The following is a 23,280-nucleotide window of genomic DNA, read 5'->3' as shown; positions in this document are numbered from 1 at the left end:
AATTGAGTTAGCATTGACATTAGGGAATCCTTCGGGCGGAAAAACGTCTGCGCCATTTTCCGGCTAATGACACCAGGAAAAACACTCTCGCTCCCGATCCGCTTTACCAGTGCAACGAGGCCTGCAGCCTAATCTTCCCCTCGTCTACCTGTCAATCCGCAACGCCGGGCCATAAAAACGCGTCACTTCCCGGGGCGAAGACTAGTCTTCATTCGCGACACATTCGATTCAGACCGACTGACAATCACGCGATCTTCAAGATGCCACAACCAGGCGGAGATCACATGATCATCGCTATCACCACACTGTTGGTTTTGATCTGTTCCCTAGATTTTGCGTATGCAGCCAGCATTCAGCTACAATCTTACGATCTTAATGCGGATAATGGGGCTGCATCGAACTCCAGCGAGCAGGAGTTCAATGGCGAAGTGACATCTCTGGAAAGACCTCTTTCTTGGCTACGGAATGCCAACAGCATGTTCGGCAGTCCCGCTGGTCATGTGGTCATCCAGGTGGCCAAGGAGCTGCTACATCGATCAGCCGGAAACAGTCAAGTGGGTTAAAGATATCAAGGATACTTTCCCTGAACATTCTAATTCTGCTTAAATTTTGTGATTTTCACTGAAGGTCCTTAGTCTGAATCTGACCAATCTGCTGATCATCATACTCCTGAAAGTCTTAATCTTCTCAGCCGGAATGCTGGGCGCAGGGCACTGGAGTGGCTATGGTTATGGACATGGTCGCTCAGCAGGTCGTAGTGATAACTTCGGCTTGGGCATAACTTCTGGCGATGACTATCTCATAACCGGATTTCTCGCCGCCCAAGGTGCCGGCCGAGATGAGTGCCTCTATGCAGCATCCTGTGCCTGCCCCACATCAGCATATGAGTACGCGAAAGCAGGACGTGCTCTTATGGGCGCCATTGAGGTTTTCCAAGGGTAAGAAGACATTCCTAATTGATAAGTGCAAACTTTATTAAAAAATATTGTTTGAAACTTAACTATTACAGATGATAACTTAAGATATCGCTGTGTTATATTAAGTATTAATCTGTTTCTAACTAATCCACAGGGTGCCGCTGGAGAAGCCGCGCTACAACGACCTCATCGTCCTCATGGAGCGTGCCGCCTACGATGGCTTCCGGGGAGTGGCCTGCAACACGACCCAGACCTGTGACGGATTGCTCTAAAGATTCCAAAGCAAAATGCAATCTTATTTATGTATCTATTTAAATGTATATTAAATCATTAGGTTGTAGTACAAACGAGGTGCAGTGCTTGGTTTCTTTCTGCTTGCGGTATTACAGTCTCAAATGGTTCAGCTTGGAAATCAGATTAGTTGCTACAAAATTTAACTATGCTATGACTATTATTGTGTCTACTTCGGCTGTTCGGATTCTGTTTGGTTGAGTACTGCTAGTCGGGATCTTGAAGGGATTAGCGCAGGATATTCCTGTCCACATTCGGCTGCTCCTTGCCACCGGTAATGGCCTTCACGAATTCTGGGTAATGAAGCAGGCCATCGTTATTGTCGTCGGCAATCAGCAGAAATTTATCAATTGCCTCTGTAAGAAAATCAATTTGAGATTATATTCAAATATATTTCTATCTATAAAGGGGAAAATAATTTCTAAAATCAAAACGTTTACCTACCTATAAAGTGTTCCAGCTCATCGGTGGCATTTTGAAGGTATTCATCCCGCTCGTTGTTTTTGAAATAGTCATAGTTATGATGCATGGCAGACTGAATCATTTCGAGGCCATCCAGTGCATTGTTATTATCATTGTCATGGGCCTAAAGCGATAACACGGATTAATGCAACTAACAAATTAGTGAAAAGCCAACGACATACCTTAAACATATAGAAGATTTTCTCCTCCTCACTCAAATCATCTAGATTTGCCTGGACGCCCATGTCCCTCAAATCGTCATCGATGCGACTGAAATATAGATATATTATTGATATTTTTACAACATTTGCGTTACTGCCCCCCACTTACTGCTCCTCATGGGTGAGATGCTGGTCCACTCTCCTGGTTTCGCCCCTCGGATGATGTGGACCTCTCTTGACCGCCAGGGTTCCATCGAAGTTCTGGCTGAAGCTGGCAATGCAGATGATGAAGTTCAGCAGATTCGATAGATTGCACATCCTATACATTGTGAAGTGAATTTTACAGCAAATTGTTGTGTGTTGAGTTCGGGTTTTGTGTATATTTTCTAAGGGGTGGGTTGGCCAGGCCACAACTGTCACGCGAGCTGTCAAAGCGGTTAGACTCGCGCAGGCGCTGACTTTTTGATATCTATGTAGTATTTCCCCACCCGGCCGACTGTCAAAATTCAAACATAGCAACCTCTTTGCCACTTGTCCCGTTGGTTCAATAGCATTAGGCATTTATTATTTATTCGAGCTCACATAAGCAAACATCGCTTAAAACAATTACAAATTTTCAACAGTAAAAACAGGAAAATGTGCGAACAGTACTGTGACAAGTTTGAGACCTTCAATCCGGAGGTTGAGTTTGCCAAGTTTCAAAAACGCAAGCCCGTCGTACGGACTGCCCAACTCTATGCGAATTTGCACAAGCGGGAGGACATCAAGTGTCCCTGTGAGTAAAAGGTTTCTAATTTCGCAGGAATTCTATAATGTTAAATTGCTGAATATTTTCTAAACAGACAGCTTCAAAGGTTATGGCGTGGAGACGGATTCCAATACAATGTACCGCACCTGCAACTCCGAATATGGTTACTATGCCCCGAATGCCTATACCATACCCAAGCGTTTCTATCCATTGCCCCAGAGTTTCTCCAATGAAGTCGTGCGCTTCGGCATGTATCGCAATTTCTCCCTGAACACACACATCGATCGTACCTTCTATTAGGACAGCAAATCTAAATACCCTCATATTGTTTCAAGATTTATACACAATTTTACGATTTCTTATGAAATTTGAAATTTTATTCTGGTCATCATTATTCGAAACCCTTGCCTTGCTAAGCAACCTTGAGCAAATCTATCAATAACAAATTTAAAACTGTAAAACGGCATAAAAATAAAAAAACATTTCAAAAAGCACCCTAAACTCGTTTTGATTATTATGTTAATTTAAGTTCTTCAGTTAGCTTTTTGTAAAAAAAAAAATAAAAATAAAAAACTCCCAAGAAACCAATGCAAGCATTTAAATTAAAAGTAAACCACCAACTGTTCAGTTTTATCATAAAGTCAGCAAAATGAGGTGAGTTTTATTAGCATAATGGTGATAGCTGGAACTTAGGAATACCATTATCCAGTGAAACCAAGAAGCTACTCGATGCATTGCTATGCGATATATACGGCAGGCAAGAAGTGCTGGCCAAACGAATGAGGCGTTGTTGCCGGAATCCTGTCCTTAAACGATCCCCGAAGAAGAAGAAAGGACAACTGGCGCAATTGGCCAGCGGCATGGTCGGTGATCGGTCCGCCCTAGAGCGTTTGGATGTGCGCAAGCTCATCGACGTGTGCGCCATCCTAAAGGTCGAAATCCTTATGCTGGGCTATCTCCTGGAGCGGGTTCTCGTGGCCAGGGATCGTCTGCAGAGGCATCAGGAGGTCCTGTGCGAGTTCGTCACTGCTGTGCTCATCGTGGAGAGTGGTGAGTTTCGGGCTATAGATTACTAAGCCTATAATCAAAATATAACATAATTTATCCAAAATTCCAAAATCCTAAAGTGGTACTTTTTTATGTCCTTAGCCATACAATTTGTTGGCTTATAATTCTTAACCATTTCTTCTAAGATACTGTTACCGACAAGACTATATTGTTTTTTCGAGTGCACCAAATGTCAAAGTGTGCGTGTGGGTGGGAGGGGGCGTGCCACTGCGCAGGCTCCCCACTGACAGCTGGGGGCTCGATTCTGGCCTGAGTCTTGGCCACTGCCGTCAGTCAAGTGCGGAACTCTCAGCTGTGTGGATCGTGAAGTGCGGAATCGGAAAAGCGGAAGCCCAAACGCTCAACGCTGAACGCTGAAAAAAGCCTCGCTACCGTCACGCACCGTGCATGTATGTGTGTGTTTGTGTTTGCATTTATTGAATGAATTTTGTTGTGTCCTGTGGCCGTTTGCTGGTGTGCGTGCGTGTGTGAGAGTTGTGGGCAGGTGAAGCCCATGCGTGTACGTGTGTGTGTGTGTGTGCCTCGAAAGGAGGAGGCTGACTTGATGACGACACAGAGCAGCATTGAGACTGTCTGACGGGCCACACACACACACCGACGCACAGCCATACACATGTAAATTTGACTTTGAGTGCGGGGGGCTGTGAGTGTGTGCGTGTGCACAAGCGGTTTGAAACAACAAACGTGAAAGACTGGCCTCCACAAGAATTTTTCGCCTGCCTGTCTTATCTATGTTTTTTTATCACCCCCTCGTCTCTTTCGCTCCTCTGCACCCCTCTCTTTCTCTATTTACACAAGTGTGGGTGTGTGTGTGTAAGTGTGTTACCCTTGATACTCGTCGACCAAAATACCAATGGAAGCTAGAAAACAAGGGCCATAAAAACAAGAGCGCGTGCAAAAGTAGCGTGCTATTATTTATTTATTATTTAACTTATTCAAAGATGGAAAAAACAACACTTTCTAATTGAATTTCAAGAAATGGCAACAGCGTGCGTAATGGAATAATACGATTTTATCGATCGGCTGAGCCTAGGAAAATGCAATTAAGAGCTGCCCAAAAGCATGCAATCGAAAATTTCATTAAAAGCGCAGCGCCCATTTTAATGCGTTTTCCTGGTTCATTTCCCGTTGGCGCTGCAACGTGGGATATTGGTAATATACCCAAAAACCCCCGTCTGTATTCCCCGACTGCCACAAGAACACACACACGTGAGGTAGTGCCTCTTTTTGGCCATGGCTGATATGGCCAGCTATTGTTGCTGCATTGTACGAGTGTGATTCATGTCACGCTCTCACACTCGACCAGCGAAAAGGCTCACGAACTGGCTTTGTTTGGCAAGAAGGAAAAAATAGTTGATTGTGGATTGCATAACTACAAAGAATGCCCCACAAAAAATAAAAGTTGAAGGCCATGCCGCTTTAATCCACGTATATCTGGGCCAAACCATTCGCATCCATTATGCAGCGGTTGAGCAACTTTGATGGGTGAAAAATTGCTATATAACAGAAATGTTAGGGGAAGTTCGAAGGATGTCAATTCGTAATTAATAGCCACAACAAACCTACCGCCGTTTGTGGCAGGGTTTCATACCAAACCTCTTTATTTGTTCGCTTTATTAAATCCACGTGGCTACAAGCTCCGCTTACCCTTTTCTCTCAAAGCCTCTCGTCATGGCCACAATCCTCAGTATTAGGCTTATTAGGCTCGTTAAAAGCAGCAATCTTGTACATTTAAATGGCATGAAATTTTAAAAACGAGCTCCGGCTCAATGGTAATTACTTGGCTAGAAAGGGGCAGCCTAAGCAGCAAACGTAACAACGAAAGTGGGTCAAGACAGTGGCCAGTAAGACGTGGAATCGATGAGTGCACCACTAGGCGTACAATGGCATGGCTACAGTGAAAATAATATATAGTGGTTCAATGAGATCAGCTAAAGAGCCAACACTAATATTAAATATTCCCATATAATGGGAAAAGTTTAAGCACCTAATGCAAATGCTAAAAAGGAACTCATAACCCAACCAACATTGCGAGCAACACCTTTTTCCGAGTGTAGCATTAAGACACTGCTTAGTGTCCGCTTTTTCCACACATTTTTCCCCCAAGTCAGCAGTCACCTGGCCAGCTTTTGGGAACTGGGTCTGCAGTTGCTTAGTTGTCAAGGTTTTCCTTCATTTTTTTTTTTTGCAATATTTTTTTTTGTGCAACAACTGTGTGTGTGAGTTGAATGTTTCTTGAGCTCGTCTGTAGGGCGAAAAAATAGTTTTCAATGACATTTGAGCCACGGCGATTTGTCCCTGTGTGTGTGTCAGAGTCTTTGCCAAATTATGTAACTTCAGCATGCTTCAAATACCTATGCAAATAGCTCTACAAACCAATACGTATTAATAGATGTGCATGCCTATGTGTAAGTGTCTATATGTGTATTCATGTAAATCTTGTGTAAATAATACAATAGGCCACAGCAACAACTACAACTACTACAACAACAAGAACAAGTACAACGTAAAGCAAAAATGTAAAACCATAAATAGAGAATCCCCACAACAACAAAAACTACTACTACTACTACTACTACTACTAACTGCTGCAGCAACAACAAAGAGCCGCTGCGAGCAGTGGCAGAAATCATAGCATACCGTCAGGCGCACGTTAACTTAACATGGGTAACTATGCCAAGCCGCACCAGACCAGCTAACCACACTCATTCTCTCTGCGTTTCTCTGTGTGCGTGTACATATATACATATTCAATAATTAATTAACATACTAATCAAGTCTTTTTAACTGTCGATCGATGTCTTTTCCATTGTGTGTTTATTTTAGCGCGCCTCAAAGCCAAAATAATCGACTTTCTATGCCTTCGATCTTTTGCTCGTTTTGATACAAAGACTTAACTCTCGCTCTCTTTCTCTATCTCTCTCTTTGCCTTATTTGTTTAACAACGTTTGAAAACAAACCAAATAACAACGACAAGGTAATTTATGCAAAAGAAGTTCAAAAGTAAAGCTGTTGCATATATCATTCAATATTCGTTGGGCACACATTCGATAGGGCGGACCTCTATAAGCCAAAGTTTTAACAAAATGTTATGTTTAATGATAAAGTTTAAAATATTAAATTATTTACCCTATTAATAGCCATTTTAAGTATTCATCAATTAATTTTTCTTATTTACTTTGATCATAATTAAATTGATATTACATTACATCCAATTCACCAATATATATACTCAATATATATACTAGAATCCTTTTACTTTAATGTTTTTTGAGTATACATTTAATTTAACTGAGGTCCGCTCTAAAGCACACATACAAACACACCTCACATCCACACAGTCAAGCATACATACACACAATTTTACTCACGGTAAACGCGCACAATTCTAATTTTGGCGGCCGCTTGTAATTAACATTTGCATTTTTCGTAGGGCAAGGGCTTTCCCTTCGCTGGCATAAATTTCCATTATTTTGCCATACAGCCGAGTTGGAGGCGTTCGACCCCATTTAACTCATTTATATTTATCCACCTCGGGCAGTGCACACATAATTTGAATTTTTCACAGCCCTTTCATGATTTTAGACTAAGTCCTTATACAGGATAGTGGAACTTTTCGAAAATCCTATCACACCTTTTCCATTTACACATCTGTATGTACATACATCTGTTGCATGTTGGCCAAGTTGTTGCTGTTGCCCTTTCTTCCGGTTTTTGCCCACCCATTTCAGGAATCATTTTACACTCTGCTGATTTCGCTTGTATGTGTGTTTGGCGAGTTTCCTGTTTTTGTTCCTTGATTTTTTTTCTCAATTCCACCAGCACCTCTCACATTTTCCCATCAAATTGTAATTACTGCGTCGCAGTTCACACTTTACACTGACGGAGCGGTTTGTTTATGACGCCCACCACCGCGTTTATGGCGATGCAAAGTGACACGAGCTGCTGTGTGGGCGGTTGAAGGATCCTGTGGAGCTCGGACATGTGCACACACGTGTGCCAATTTCGCGTGGTTATGAGAAATCCGAGCCGAAGTTGAGCGGATGAAGGGCTAATCCTTATCATCGGAGGTGAAAGAAAAATAGCCAGAAATAACTCTTTTTAATAAAAGTTTTAGTTGATTCCTTAGGAAAGTTTCTTTTTTTGAAATTTACCATCAAGTACAGCATTAGGAATATACTTGCAGCTATAAAATGTAGAATAAATTAAAGGAATCCAAGGGTAAAGAATTTTCTGAAGAATAAGCTCAAAAGGGATGTACCTCCATCTTGATTGAGTACAAAGTCCTTTTCTTAAAAGTTTTAAAGTAAATCCAAGCAGGCAACTGGCCTGTCACAAGCAAGAGTCCCTTATCAAACTTATGTAGCCTTCAGACGCAGATGCAAAAATTGAGAAAAGAATAAAAATTGTTCTTGCTTTTGGCAGGACACAATGTTCACTTAAGTTTTGAGAGGGGGGCTTATTGAAATTGACAAGCATTTTCAGTCCGCGTCATACAAATTGATTGGTATACCCCTGCACGGGCAGACCCACGTGGCGTATGAGTAATGCTTCTTTTTTTTGGAAAAATTAATCGGAAATTTAATCAAAGTTAAATAGAGGACGACTCGTGTCATGGTTGCGAGAACTGCAATGGCAGCAGAGCAACAAAAAGTGCTCCTCGGGGAGTCATTATGTAAGCTGCCATCAAAAGCAGGATTTACCCCTCGCAATTTTCCTTTATTTTCCCTTAGTTAACCCCATGATTTTTCTCGCTCCCTCTTGCATAATCGCCTGTTGAAGTGCTTTTGTCTGGGACCGCGTGATAAAGGCGAATCGCAATCACTAAGCCGATAATCATTTGGGTTAAGCATTGCAATAGTTTAATGAACCAGCGAGGATTAAATTTATCATCCAGTTGGCCATTGACTGGGGAATTCATTAGCAGCCTCACGCCCGAATTGACACTAATGGCTGAGAACGTGCCTGCGCATCTGCGTCTCTCATAAAAGGCCCTACCCAACTGCATCGCAGATTGGGCCAGAAGAAAGTAGCCGCAGACACACAGACGCCGCTCTTTCTTCTGCCCAGGACCACCACTTTTGGGGTCATGCAATCCCCTGGGATAAATACGGTTTAAGTACGCAGTTTTGGCTGCTGAATGCGGACATGGGCATTACATAAAGTGAAGTAAATCCCCTTTGAACTGCTCAAGGGGAAGCAGAATTTAAGTCAGCTCTTAAAGCGGCGTACTAAAAGTGTTTTACGGTAGTATGCGGTTATAGCCACACTGAGATAACCTTGGCTGATATGGCTTGATAAAAATCATTATATCTATAATAACCTTTTGTCCTTTCTTAACACAGTCCTTCCTTTATTGAACATGTACATCCTTTATTTGAAACATTTAAAAATGTTATATTTTCTTTAACGTTTTACCTACGGCAGTTAGCCGTTTTTATTTAGCCACTCATGCTTTTAGCTCTTAATTCCAATTGTATATGAGATATGTTTCTATGAAAGTAATATATATTTTTATGTGACCATCATAGCCATAAAATATTCCACCTTCTTTCATTTCTTGTTCACCTATATAAATAGCTGACACAGGACGCATATTCTTTCGGCTCATTAAACCAACTGTCATGCTTTACGTGTTTTTATGGTTGAGTACACAAAACACACACATTACAAATGCACACACTCGGTACACATAAGAAAAACACAAGACGCATGTGACACTGGCCAAAGTTTAGTTTTGGTCAGGGCCAAAAACGTTCGGGCCAGAATGTGGGCTAACATTCGCAGCCTTGACAAACACTCGTAGATCCTAGATGTCCTTGGGCAGGCGCATTTAAAATAATTACACTCACTTGCGTACAATAAAGAACTGCTCCTCATTGTCAGTCGCACATAAATCTTCCATCTTCCATGGAAAAATGCACTTGAAGCGAACAGAAAAAAATATGAGGCCCCCGTGGCGGGCAGTCCATCCGCTGGCCATAAAGAATAAAGAATGTATTTACGTCCGGCGCCTAATTGGTGCGAAGTTAGGGACCCCATTACATAAGAGTCGGCGCAATTAGTATTTCATTAGCCAGGGTCGGGGTCTCATACTCCATCGGATGCTGGTCCTGCGGCAAGAGAGCTCCGCTGCTCCTACCAGGACTTTCTCCAATTTGCTGGGGGTAAACAAGCCAATGTTTGTTCAGCTTTAACTTTGGTTAACGGCCATTTCCAACTGCTCCTTCATTATACAAATGCCTTTCTCCGAAGGAGTAAACATTTCAGCTAGAACACACTTACATACAGAATGTGTGGATTTGCATTAGCATGTAAACAAGCGATGGAATGGCAAAAAAATTCCCTGCTATCATTCCGCCAGTTACAGTATAGCATGGCTATGTAGAACTTTCTACAATCAAGTTTATAAAGGGTAATCATCATGCTCGCAGACTGTGTTCGTTAATTAATTATAATCATATAATATAAATACATGTTGCCAATTCAATAGTTTAACTTAGGGAAGCACAACTGTAAAAGTAATCAAAAATGGCTTTTGAGATAGCGTATTATTTTTGCAAAAATGTGTAGTATCTTCTTTGGGCATTCATTTTAATGGATTCCCCGCATTTTAAGCTGTCTGCTTTCAAAGCAAACAATAACGCCAATTTTCCGAGAAATTCTTTAAAACCGGAAATGTTATTTCCACACATTCCATTCCCTTTTTATTTCCCCGCCGAAGCTTTGATGGGAACCCGGGAAAATTTTCAGATTTTAGCTTTAAAATGTGGCTCACGTTCCGTTTGATAAGCTGGCAAACGCAGAGCAGTCCTAAAAAATAAAACGAAAATCAAATTATCCGCCATAAAGTGCGATTCCCCAAAGCTGGGGACCAATCCCGAAAAAATATCGATTTTAGGAGCGGAGCTTAAACCTGAGCCAATCTACGTACCGCCGAATGCAATCTGGATTTATGCTGCTAAGGGCCAGCGAAAGACATCATATATTTTTTATTAACTTGACCTTTAGGACTGAGCATGTGGGTGGCTTAGGTGGAGGTCAGGGAATGCCTGTTAGCAGCTGTCTGCAGCCTAGAAGCCGATAAAGTTGAGCCACGGGGATATTGTTCGCCTGTCGGGGTGTCAGCATCGCACCGAGGATCTCGCAGGGCAAACTTTGTATGCTTACATGGAATGCCTTGCCAGGACACACATGTATCGCCCACACATCCTCATGCTCGCATCCTCGCAACGCACACACACGCTTGTCAAGTGAAATAAATGTCATGGTCAATTTAACACAAAGACAGACACTCGTGTTGTCCTGTGTGGCACGCTTCTCAATGGAGTGTTTTTCGTCCTTTTGACTTGGCTTTGCTATCATTTTTCCGCCTTCACTGATGATTCCGCCGCCCAAGGATATGCCACCAATCGCCACAAATCCGTGCCACAACTGCATGCCGCATCTTTGTCGCTCTCAAATGTTGGTTCGCTCATCGACATTCTCGCCACCATTCGGATCAGAGCACTTGATTGATTAAGTGTCTATATGCTATATAAATACTTATATATAAATATATTTTGTATTCTTTCTTCTTCTCTCTTTTGCGCGCTCTTAAAACGTATATTTGGTGCCAACAACCAACTCTGTATTTTAATATTACGAAATATCTCTATATATGTAAAGTTTGCATACTGCACGGATATTGTAAGTGCTAAGGATCCAGCCGCCAAGAGCCCAGAATCCTATTTTGAATAGACAACCAAATCCTTTTCTCGCTCGCCGCTCGAAAGTATGCTATATACGATTTTTGCTTAACTTTTGCAGACGATGCACAGCCTAAAATGCGTTTTAGCCTCTCACCACCGCCGCAGAAAGCCATTACCAGTGCCCGCCTAACCTCGCCCACTAAAAACAGCCTCAGCAGCAGCAGCACCATCACCACCCCCGGCAGCAACAATAGAAGCCCCAGCAGCACCAAAACCACCATGCTGACCCGCAATGGCGGAGGCCACGGGACCAGCCCCACCGCCTCCGGATCCGGACACGCTCCCTCCGCCTCCGCCGCTGCCGACGATGAAGCCACCTCGGATTACAACCAGTGGCTGCATGCCATGAAACTGGTGGCCCGCCTGCCCGGAGGCACTCCACCCGAGTTCCGACGCAAGGTGAGATTTCATCTAGTTTGTTTCTCTTATTTAGACAGCATAAGGTCACAGGATATGTGGGATATTTATTTTATTTATTATTTATAACTACATTTCTCCTAAGCTATGTATGATGGGCTTACTAAATTTATATCCTTAATAAAATTCATTCAGCATGGATTACTAAATATATGTACATATAATTTTAAAGAAAAATCCCATCACTCGTTAAATTATTCCTTCCAGTTGTGGCTCTCGCTGGCGGACAAGTACCTCAAGTCGAAGAACGTGAACTGGGCGCAGCAGCGGGAGAAGTGCTTTTGCGAGGAGTGGCGCGAGGATGACGAGGAGCTGGGCATACAAATCGTCAAGGTGAGCTCCAGTCACGGACAGGTGGTCCTCCAGAGAATCATAAATGAGTCGTCTTCGTTTAGGATCTGCATCGCACTGGCTCGAATCTGTGCACCGGTCCCGCGGGCTCCATAAACCAGGCCAAGCTGAAGCGCATCCTTCTGGGCTATGCCCGTTACAACCCCGAGGTGGGCTATTGCCAGGTGAGTGCTCCTTAAAGGATCTTTGTCTGCTGTGTGCACTTCACAAATACAATTCAGGGATTCAACATGCTGGGCGCCCTCATACTGCAAGTGATGGACAAGGAGGAGGAGGAGTCCATGAAGGTCATGATCTACCTGGTGGAGGGCGTTCTGCCCACGGGCTACTTCTACGGCTCGATGGGCGGCCTGCAGGCGGACATGGGCGTCTTCCGGGAGCTGATGCAGACGCGACTGCCACGGTTGGCGAAGCACCTGCAACGCCTCCAGGGACCCGTCGAGAATGCCTTCGAACCGCCGCTAACCAATGTCTTTACCATGCAGTGGTTCCTCACCATGTTCTGTACCTGCCTGCCCATGTCCTGCGTCCTGCGCGTCTGGGACCTGGTCCTTATCGAGGGCAGCGATGTCCTTCTTCGCACCGCCCTGGTCCTTTGGAGCCTGCTTGAAGAGTGAGTTATTATTTTCATTTTAAATAAGTACTAGAGTATGAATTCCGAACCCTTCCAAACCTTTGGTATAAAACTTGTTACTTTCCCAATTTTACAGAATTGAGTTAAAAACCCATCTGAAATGCATTACTAGGAATAGCAAGGTTTTTTAATGCAATTGAGTGCAAGAGTACGATTATATCAGTGTGCCACCCAGTCTGCATAGAATGTTTTGGTTGGGTTGGTTTTCGGTGGGTGGTTGGCCAAACAATCGCCCCAGTGCAAGGCGAGAATTTGTGTCAAGGCTGCCGGAATTTTGGCATGGGTTTTTCTTGCTTGCCAAATGCAATTTAGCAATTCCGCTCGGTCTTTACCCACCAGGAATTTCATGTTCAGACGCTGTGGAACTTTTTATGGTTTTGTGGAAAACAAGTTTAGTAAATATCAACGACATTGAACTATGCTAAATGTAAGCTAGAGGGAGGGGGCCAAGGTCATGAGTTGAATTGGAAAATTGAAAAAATAGGCACTTGAATAAGTTTTGCTTGAAGCTTAGGCTAAAGCTTAAAATAATATGTATTAAAATTGCATTTGATTTAAATTTCAGACGTGTGATCAGTGTCCGATCTGCAGATGAGTTCTATGGCAAGATGGGATCCTATTCCAGTGAACTCCTCAATGGCCATCTTGTGGACTCCAATGGTCTTATTGAGCGTGTGGTGAAGCTAGGACCCATTGCGGATTTGCGACAACTGCGGGATAAGCATCTCTACAACATTGCCCCATTGCGTCACAAACAAGGATTGCAGTGAGTATCACAAAATATAAATGTATCTACACATATAACAGCCTTCCTATTTGTAGGCTCTACTACGACGAGGAGGACACCCATTCGGATGAGGAGCGCTTGGCGGTAGCAACCGTATTCGGCTTGAATTGGGGTAGACGTGGATCGGTGGGTCCTGCGGCGGCAGGAAAGCAGCAAGTGGAACAGAAGGATCGCCTCGCTTTGGATATTTCCCTGCTGAAGAAGCAGTACGATAGGCTGCGCGAGCGCCAGAAGCAGGCCCATGTCATCCTAACCACCGCCTGTTCGACAGCAGCGCGCCAAGGATCGGGTCCAGCGAGCAGCTCCCAGCCGGCGGTCCCTGTGAACCAGTTACTTCTCGGTCGCCCTGCAATAGTAACCAATAAGGGAAAGCGGGTTGGAGCACCATTGGGCGCCATTCCACCTGCTCGAAAGCCCTCCCTTCCCGCTGTCCTCCATACCAAACCAACGACAGAAAAACAGTTGCGAAGGGGAGAGACGCTGCTCTGGAGGGACACCGATCCAAGCCGCAGACGACGAGATAGTCTGACCTGGAAGGAGATCAAAGCAGATCGGGCTGCCATGATACGAGAGGGCGTTGATGTCAGCTCCGTGAGAACGCAAAAGCTGCGCACACGCTTTGGAAAAAGCGATAGCTCCTCATACAGCGAGGACAGTGATGGTGAGCAGGAGTCTGGGCCAGGAGGAGGAGGAGGCTCCAGCACGGACACCAGCCTTTGTGATGACGATGACCCAAAGTCCACGGAGAAGAGTCCCAAGCAGAAGGCCAAGCTAGCACGCAAGCTCAAGGAGCAGAAGCAGTTGGCCGGTTCCAGGGACACGAGCTTGGAGCGGCAGAGACCCAAATCTTGGGCTCCAAGCAGCCATGAGATTCCCTTCATGCTGATGGGTACGGATAGTGGCGACGAGAAGGACGATAAGGCGTCGAAAGAGGGGGCGGGTACTGGAGATCAAGCGGAGGATAGTGCCACGGAAAGCGGTCGTTACGAATTTGACAGAGAGTTGCATTTGATCAGCTCCAAGATGGAGCCACTAAAGCTTCCTTTCGACCCCGAATTCCCAGGCATGACTTCCGTTAGTCCCATACCGTCGCCCCGAGAAAAAAGTGAAGCTGAAGAGGATTTGCTGGATGAGCGAAAGCCATTCGATGTGAGCGATGATGGAGTGACAAATCAGTATTTCGAGAGGGTTAACAGCGTGGAGCGCCCCAATCGTCTGGAATTGTCCTACTCGCTCAACGAGGAAGAGACGGATACTAATGCCATTTACCTAGAAGAGAGGGAAAAAGTTGAGGGGCATAGTGGTGATAGGGAATATAATTCCGTACCCCCTTTCTACCGAAGAAATGACGATGATGGTGTACAGGGTGATGGCAAGGTGCCACAGATTCGGGACGATAACATTCCAGGTGAGAACAAGGACGATTACAAAGAGCTTCTGAGCATGACGATAGAGGAAACTACTGGATACAAACCACCACCTCCCACAGCCAGCACATTGAGTAATGCCAGCCGAAAGAGACGAGATCCTCGCCGAAAAACCTTGACCCGCTCATCGACCATTGAAATCGAGGAACGATATCAGGCCCTGGAGCGCAGGATCAGTCAGGATCAGCCAAGTGGAGATCGACAAGCCAAGTACATTCCTAGCACAGCTGCTCTAGAGGAGCGGTTTAACACCCTTGAAAAGCAACTGAGTGCTGAAAAGCAACGCAAGGAGCTGACCGAAATGGAGGCTGAATATCCAATTAAATCCGAGCGAATTCCCTCTACCGCCGACCTGGAATCACGGTTCAATTCCCTAACAAAACAAATGAGTTCCAGCGAATCTAGTTCCAAAACTCCCATTGATCTCAAGGACGAGGACCGACCCAGTGGTAGCAGCTCCAAAAACCAGAAGGATAGCGAAAAAACCAGCAAGCTGCACAAATCCGAGGAAGCTGAATCTAACACAAAGGAAACTACACAGGAAACAGAAACCAGCGATAGCAAAGAAAGTAAAAGTGATGAAAAGGAAGCGGAGCAACCACGCCTCAAGAAACTTCCATCAACTGCGGAGCTGGAAGACCGTTTTAATGCCTTAGAACGCAAAATGAGTGTTCAGAAGAGCAGCCCATCCAAGAACAAAAAAGAACCACCCGATGAAGAAGAATCGAAAGCTACAAAAGAGCCTGAAGAACCAGAGGAGTCAGAAAAAGCAAATGAGAAGACTTCGGGCAGTCAATCACCCATTGCTAAAAAGGATCCCAAAGATAGTGATCAGAAAAAACCTGAAACTATGGAGAACCAATCACCAACTAAAAACCAAGACCAGAAAGTCAAAGCCAAATCCCCAAAAAGTGAGGAGATGATTGAAAAAGAAACCTCTAAGCCGAAAGAGGATTCACAAGAATCGAAAACTGCTACTAATAAAAAGGTGGAAGCTAATCGAAAGCTTAGCTCAGAAGAAGTTGATCACACAATAAAAGAAAAGAGGGAAGAATCTCCAGGGAAAACCGATAAAGAATCTGCAGAAACCAAAATTGAAAATGTTAAAGACTCGTCAAAAAAAAGTGATTCTCAAAAGAAAGAACCCGCTAAGACGTCGGTTTCACAAACTGAGGCTGATTCAAAACCAGGTTCTAAAGGAAATTCAACTTCTAAGGATGCGGAACAAGAAAAGACCCCTCGAAAATCTCCACCCTCCACGGAAGAATTAGAAAAACGTTTTAATGCCTTAGAAAAACAAATGAGTACCACCAACTTAGAAACAACTAAAGAACCTGATCAAACTAAACCAGCAACCAAAAGTCAATCTTCGAGTGCCGAAGTAAAGGCGCAGAAGTCCATGAAATCTTTTGACGACAAGATCAAAGAAGTTAATGTGGCTATCGAAAAGGAGCAGAAGAGAGTTGAGGTGGAGGATCATGCTGAAAAGAAGCGCAAAAACGTTGAAGAAAGTTGCAAAGCGGTCAACAACAATTTAGAAACCCAAAAAAACAAAGAAGAGGACTCTCAGCAACAAGAAGAGAGTCAACAAAAGGGTACGAATCAACGAAGAGCTTCTGAGCCACCGTCAACGGAGGATCTTGAGAAGCGTTATGAAACCTTGAAGCGCCGCATGAGTAGCAAGAATCAATTTAGCGAAACCGTGGACGAAGCTCTCGAGCGGATCCAGCAGGAGGTAATCTCCGAAGCAGTGGAGGAAAAGAAGCCACCGCCATCGACGGAGGATCTGGAGAGCCGCTTTGAAGCACTGCATGGCGATAAGAAAAACGTGGAGTCCAAAATGGCCGAAACCAAACACGTAGATGTGGCCATTGAGGCGCATATTCCATCCCCACCTCCGCCGCCACCACCACCAAAGGAACGTCCTGTCCTGGCCGAACCAGTTCTCCACCAGCAACAGGCTCTGATCGAGGAGCTGCAGAGCAAGATGCGAGGCCAATCACCTGGCGAGGAGAACCTGAAGCCCAGCGAGATAAATCCGCAGAGGAGGCAGAGAAAGCTACTGCAACGACCCACGCCCATGGGCGATGAGACCTCGGAAGCACCTGCAAACACGGCTTACTACAGAGCGGCAAACCACGAACAATGGCAGCAGCGCATGGTGCGTCGGTTCTCTGATTTACCCTCCCGGGCCGATCTGGAGAACCGATTGCAGTTCCTGGAGAGGCAACTCTACAAGAAGTTCTACAAGCAGCGCTGTGCAAGTGATTCCGAAGTTGCATCGAGGGTCAAACTCCAGCCCGAGGACCAGCCGAGCACCTCTCGGCAGGCCAAGGAACTGGAAGCCGAAGGACAGCTGGAACAGCGTGTCCTGGCGTTGGAGAAACAGCTGAGCGAGAACAGTCTCAAGTTGCTGGAAGCGATGAGGGAGCGCCAACGGTCAGCGGATGACAGCGGTTCCCCTAGGCGATTGAGCACAGAGACAATCGACGCCACCGGCAAGGAGCTTGTTAGGTACACCCAGAACATTGGGGAGCTGGAGGAAGTCGACGCCCACAAGCCCATCAACATAAGCATCAATATCAAGATGATGGTCAACAAAGACAGTGAGTCCAAGCAGCCGAAGGGTGAGTCCAAGCCCACAACAGAAGATCTAACTCGTCGCCTGGAGCAATTGGAGCAGCAACTGTTGGAGGAACGGGCCAAAAATGGGTCGATCCCAACAGAAAATGGAGTGCTTGAGGAGAAACCAGAAAAGATCGAGGAAAAGGATTCCTGCAAAAAGCAGGAGAAGAACTGCCACAATCAGCACGTCAAAGGTGATGAAGTCGAGAAAACAGAAGTGCCGGCAGAGAGAAAAATTGAACCTGCAGCGGCTAAAGAGACTAAAACCCTTGAAAACGAAGAGAAAGCTCAAACCCGAGCAAAAGTTGTGGATACTGAAAAATCGGTTAAAGATCAGAACGCAGTGACGGATGAAAAATCTGTTCAAGACCAGAATGTAGTGGATGATAAGAAAGCAGAAATTTTGGATAAAAAAAATAAATCCTCTGGTGCGGGGAAATCAGAAGACACGACACAGACGTCAGGCAAAAAGGAGAAATCAGAGAACATAAATCAGACGTCAGAGGCCGCCAAAGCTGGAGTCTCTAAAGAAACATCCACGCGAGGGAAACCATCCGAAACTAAGTTGGAAAATCCCACAACTAAAGACCCCGTTCCTAAAGAAGCTTCAACTAAAGAAGCTTCCCCCAAAAAGGAGAATCTTAGTAGGGAGGAACCCAAATCCAAAGAAAAGGAAGCTACAAAAACGGAAACACAAAAAACAAAGGAAACCCCCACAGTTGCGGTCAGCCCCAAAGAAAGCAAAGTATCGAGCAAACAACTGCCAGAGAACAAAGAAACAATCAAAGACTCTTCTTCCAAAGAACTGCCCGAAAAAATGGTTATCAATTCCACGGATGTGGGACCCATGGATCCCAACGGCAAAACAGTGGTACTGTTAATGGACAACGAACACAGAGCTTCGAAGGTTAGAAGATTGACCAGAGCCAACACGGAGGAACTGGAAGACCTCTTCCAGGCCTTAGAGAAGCAGCTCAATGATCGAAATCTTGTCAAATCCGAAGATGGTCGCCTGATACGAGTAGATCCCAAGCCAAGCGCTGAGCAAGTGGAGCAGACTCAGGCTATTTCTGATCTCACCAAGGAAATCGAGGACTTTACCAGCGCCAAACCGGAGGAGGAGAATCCAAAGGAGGCGGCAAAAGAAGAGAACCCGGAGCCCGAAGAGCCGGAGGACTTCGACTGGGGACCCAACACTGTGAAACATCACTTGAAACGCAAAACAGTCTACCTGCCCTCCACCAAAGAGCTAGAATCTCGCTTCCGCTCCTTGGAACGCCAGATAAAACTCCTCGAGGATGTGGAAAAGATCGATGTGGAGCAGCGGCTGAATGAAATCGAGCGTAAAATTAAGCTGCAGTACTCGCTCTCCCACGAAAAGGATCTGAACAAATACTTGGAACTGTGTGAAGGTAAGGGACTAGATGACGATGAACCTTTGCCTGTGGAAACCCCGACGAAGGAGACGGAAATTACCACAGCTAGAGATCGTTCTCGTAGTCCTGGGCGCAAAGCGGTGGTTACCAAATCTCCATATACCTCTCCATCGCGAAAGGCCACCAATAAAACACCACATACTTCTCCCACCCGGAAGCCCATCATTAAATCTCCCTATACATCTCCTTCCCGGAAGTCTGCCAAATCCCCTTATACGTCGCCCTCCAGAAATCGTCAGAGATCACCTTCTCCAACTCGATCGCCGGAAAGGAAGTCGAAGAGAAGTCCCTACACTTCACCAGCCCGTCGCAAGCCGCATCCTAACGATCTTCCCATCTCAGATGATTTAGAGTACAAATATCGAGTACTTGATTTGGTGAGATCCAAATCCAAGGAGAACTTGGCCAAGCGAATGAACGATCCCAACAGAAAACCGGCCATTCATCCCTTGGAAATGATTCTCAGTCCCAGTCCGGATACAGATGCGATACCTACAACAGGAGAACTAGAGCATAGAATACGTGTCCTGGACGAAAAGCTCAAATCACCAGCCAAAACACGCTCAAAGTCGCGCTCTCGATCGCCAACCATCGAAGACATAAAACGTCAAAAGATGAGAGATGAGAAAAAGCCCAGGACTCCCGTTCACAATCTGGAAAGGATTGTCAGTTCGCCTGGTAGACCAGAACCACCCACTGCCGAGGAGCTCGAGGAGCGCATACGCATCCTGGAGCAGGAGCATAAGTTTGACTTTAAGACCCAGAAGGACTACAAGGCATTCAATCAAAAGCTCAAGGACGTCATCTCACCCTCGCTCTCCTTCGACGAATTCCGGGCAGCCAAGTCACGTGAGCAGAGTCCCCGCCGCCATGGCCCCACTACGCCCAAGTCTGCCCTGCGTCGCGATGATTTCGATGAAGGCTACTGTGGCGGTACCCACACATCCACTCACTACCGCCCCACCAGCCCCAAGGTCATTCGGTTCCGAGATGAGGACGAGGATGAGGACCAGTTTGAAGAAGCACCCAGACCGAAGTCGCGTCAGACCAGCGAACGAATGGTGGGCACCACTCATGACGTTTTGGACTGTTTAACGGAGAATACTAAAATTCTTCAACGTATTCTTAAGAAGACTCTTGCAGATCAACCATCGGCCACTCGCAGCTACGCCAGCAGCTCGGAGGGTCTGGATGCCCTGGGTAGTCGTCTAATGAGGGTAAGTGCTGGTCATTTAAACACATAAAATACAATAAACTACTTAATCATACCTACTAGGAAACCTCTCCGATTACCCGAACCGGAACCCATACGGGCGTACCACTGCGTACGGGGGAGAACATCAACGACCGCCTGAGTTCGATCAAGAACTCCATCAAGTCGATCGACACGCTGTGCGAGGAGAAGCCATACCAGAAGGAGAAGTGCCAGCGGTACATTGACTCACTGTTCACGGACTCACTGCACTTTGCCAGCAAGAAGAGCTCCCTGGAGGACCTCAGTCTCAGCAGGAGTCTTAGTCGCAGCGAGAGCAGGGGAAGGAGTATTCACAGATCAGGAGACTATGCACCTTCGATTAGGGTCACCTCCGAGCACCGATCTTTGGGTTCGGCGGATTCTCGAAGGAGTCCTTTGGGCAACCGGGACACCAGTCCCTTGCACCACAGATCGCATAGGGATATTAGCCGGGAGCTGTCCCCTCGACGTAGACGCTTGGAGGAGGAGGATGAGGAGCGTAAGGATCGGGAGAGCAGTAGGGTAAGACGTGATAACTTGTTGCCAAATTATTTTGCTGATAATCGTAGCGAACTAAGTAGCGGGAGTAGTTTAACCGGGTTTAACCACAAAGTAGATAGACAACTAGAAGAGACGTGCGCCAAGTATGCGGACGATCGACGCTCGGCCTGTCGCACACCGTTGAGCCACCCGTACGAGTCCCGCACCACAGCCACACGCCACAGCCACACAGATCCAGTCCAGATCCCAGCCAACCCAGCAGGATCAGCTACCGCAACAGATAGTTTCCCCCGGCCCGTGTCGCCATATCGCCAGCCGTACGATCCCTACCATCGGTCCCCTGGTGGTGCCGGTGGCACGCCCCTCTATCAGCCCGGCAAGCTGGAGATCCGCCACACCACCGTCACCTCGACCTTCTACGATCGGTTCCTCACTGAGAAGCAGATCGAGCGGCAGACCCACTCCCGTCCGCCCAGTCGTTCGCCAGTGGTTTCACCCTCGGTGCCAGCCAAAAGCTACGTCGAATTGTGCAGCACCACCTCAGCCACATCCAGCACCACCGCTACCAGCACCTCCGCCTCCTCATTCATGTCCAGCAGCTATGCGGGCCCCTCCTTTTCGCTGCCCTCGGCCAGCAACTATTCCTATTTGAATCCAGTTTCGGGCTCGGGTTCGGGCATTTCGTCAATTTCGCCGCGCGCCAGTTGCTCGGATCTCCGCTCCACTACCAGCGGCCCCACATCCACCAGTACCACCTCCGTAACCACCTCTTCCTACGTACCCTACAATTTCACCAGCTCTTTCACATCTCGCTTGAACGATCCCATTACCACTTCCACTGTGAGTGCAGTGAGCACTAGTTCCCTTACCCATTCCACGGGGGTCTACAATCCCATGATGTCCTTCACACTGAGGGAACCACTAGCCAGCAGTTCCCTGGTTGGTTCAAGTGCCTCTCCATTGCTACCGTTTCAGTTTAACAGAACTTTCACTTCCAACTTCGACAAGGAACAGAACAAACAATAGAGGGATGCACATCAATCGTTAACCAAAGGTTGTCCATACACATCACAAAGCCCCCATTAAAGTTTTAAAACATTTATAGATTCAAAGAAATCAAGCTCAAAGCACTGAGAGAAAAATCTGTCTAAAACAATTTAATTATTCTTCTCTTATTCGAATTTTTTCATTTTTGTGGTTCTGAAAATATCAAATAATCAACAATTATCTTAAAGTTAACAGGTTGCCACTTTCTCAACTGTTCTTGTACCATGTTTGCTGATGATTTTAGTTAGGTTTTTATCTCAGTCAGCCTAACTTTCGCTAAGCAATATAAATATAGTAAATATTATAAACAGTTTAAGGCAAATAAATACCTAAACACATATATATCTACAAATATATACAAACCTTGCAAATCGGATATTTATTCTTCAAGCAACTCTTGCACCAAACCATTTTGGCTTCTTGCAACTTACCTCATCTACATTGACAGCACCAGCAACTCAACTAATCATAACTTAGCAAAGATTTTTATACAATATATATGTATCTACGTATATACAAAGAATATAGCTATCGAAACTGTAACCAAATGCGACGAGGAGGGCAAGATGTTAATATCCAACTTTTTTCAGCGTTAACCAAAGTTTAGCCTCTAATTCCTTGAACAACTTTAACTTTAGAACACTCAATTAACCTTAAACTTTTCCTTAAAATGAACTAATCAATTTACATGGTTTACACTAGCCAACAAATACCCAAGAAACCAATATACAAACACACACACACACTTTAAAACGGTGTAAAACTTTAAGTGCATTTTTGGGCCGAGTTAGTCGAGGATGCTAAACAAAATGATTATTCAATTACGTTAACTGACTGACACAAGCCGTAAAATTAGTTTACCAACATTGTTAAATACACACGCAGCCATATATGTACCTATACCAATTGAACGATATATATTGTATTTAATTAAATACCAATTGCAGTTGTTGAATTTCAATTATGCAAAAGACACAATAACGACTATGAATAAGCAAGAGAAAGCAAACCCGAATGCAAATGGATATAGATACAATTATCAATCGCGGCTGAGGAGCCGAAAGTTAATCAAAACGATTAGGAAAATATTATGACAAGTATTTCGATTCGAAATCGGCAAGATACCAGGATACTACCAAATGCAATTGTTACGTAGGCAAAATGACGACAACGGCTTCAGTTTATATAAGCATAAATTAAATATTAATTAATGTTCTCTTCAGTTTTGTTCCCCAATTTTGTTGTAATGCTTTTCTTGTTATTAAGACACGTTTGTACGCCATTTATGTTATTGTTTAAAAACAAACACAATCTAATTAATTGGTAATACAAAAAAAAGTAGTAAGAATATTTTTATTACAAATTGTTGAAGAGTTTTAAGTTTTGAAATAAAATGAAAATATTTAAAATCGCACTTGACTTT

General features: G+C 45.0%; 4 protein-coding genes across 11 annotated transcripts; 3 read left to right on the top strand and 1 right to left on the bottom strand.

Moving 5' to 3' along the window:
• The first annotated feature begins 190 nt into the window (after positions 1-190).
• On the top strand, positions 191-1,265 carry LOC6728665. Its single transcript, XM_016175076.3, has 3 exons — positions 191-554; positions 628-938; positions 1,072-1,265. The coding sequence occupies exons 1-3, from the start codon at positions 261-263 to the stop codon at positions 1,187-1,189; spliced, it is 723 nt and encodes a 240-aa protein (XP_016035325.1). The 5' UTR covers positions 191-260; the 3' UTR covers positions 1,190-1,265.
• On the bottom strand, positions 1,206-2,255 carry LOC27207042 (multiple coagulation factor deficiency protein 2 homolog). Its single transcript, XM_016182797.3, has 4 exons — positions 2,001-2,255; positions 1,853-1,940; positions 1,653-1,794; positions 1,206-1,564 (listed from the first exon to the last, which is right to left on the bottom strand). The coding sequence occupies exons 1-4, from the start codon at positions 2,156-2,158 to the stop codon at positions 1,437-1,439; spliced, it is 516 nt and encodes a 171-aa protein (XP_016035324.1). The 5' UTR covers positions 2,159-2,255; the 3' UTR covers positions 1,206-1,436.
• Positions 2,256-2,367: 112 nt separating this feature from the next.
• LOC6728664 (UPF0691 protein C9orf116 homolog) lies at positions 2,368-3,073 on the top strand. Its single transcript, XM_002103967.2, has 2 exons — positions 2,368-2,606; positions 2,674-3,073. Exons 1-2 carry the CDS (start codon positions 2,468-2,470, stop codon positions 2,877-2,879), a joined length of 345 nt encoding a protein of 114 aa, XP_002104003.2. The 5' UTR covers positions 2,368-2,467; the 3' UTR covers positions 2,880-3,073.
• A 19-nt stretch (positions 3,074-3,092) lies between these two features.
• LOC6728663 (microtubule-associated protein futsch) lies at positions 3,093-22,931 on the top strand. Of its 8 annotated transcripts, XM_016175086.2 has the most exons (11): positions 3,898-4,036; positions 6,107-6,314; positions 11,316-11,336; positions 11,457-11,797; positions 12,023-12,148; positions 12,211-12,330; positions 12,388-12,779; positions 13,366-13,566; positions 13,623-20,136; positions 20,206-20,292; positions 20,352-22,931. In XM_016175086.2, the coding sequence occupies exons 2-11, from the start codon at positions 6,311-6,313 to the stop codon at positions 21,834-21,836; spliced, it is 9,291 nt and encodes a 3,096-aa protein (XP_016035323.1). In that variant the 5' UTR covers positions 3,898-4,036; positions 6,107-6,310; the 3' UTR covers positions 21,837-22,931. The 8 variants fall into 8 exon arrangements, with proteins under 8 accessions (XP_016035314.1, XP_016035316.1, XP_044779269.1 ...); XM_016175077.3 differs by lacking the exons at positions 3,898-4,036; positions 6,107-6,314; positions 11,316-11,336 and adding exons at positions 3,093-3,233; positions 3,289-3,629 and having other exon boundaries at positions 20,209-20,292; XM_016175079.3 differs by lacking the exons at positions 3,898-4,036; positions 6,107-6,314; positions 11,316-11,336 and adding exons at positions 3,093-3,233; positions 3,289-3,629.
• Positions 22,932-23,280: the final 349 nt, after the last annotated feature.

Source organism: Drosophila simulans, chromosome 3R, assembly GCF_016746395.2.
Source record: "Drosophila simulans strain w501 chromosome 3R, Prin_Dsim_3.1, whole genome shotgun sequence".
In the NCBI taxonomy this organism is placed as follows: Eukaryota; Metazoa; Arthropoda; class Insecta; order Diptera; family Drosophilidae; genus Drosophila; species Drosophila simulans.
This window is presented reverse-complemented; position numbering and strand designations above follow the sequence as displayed.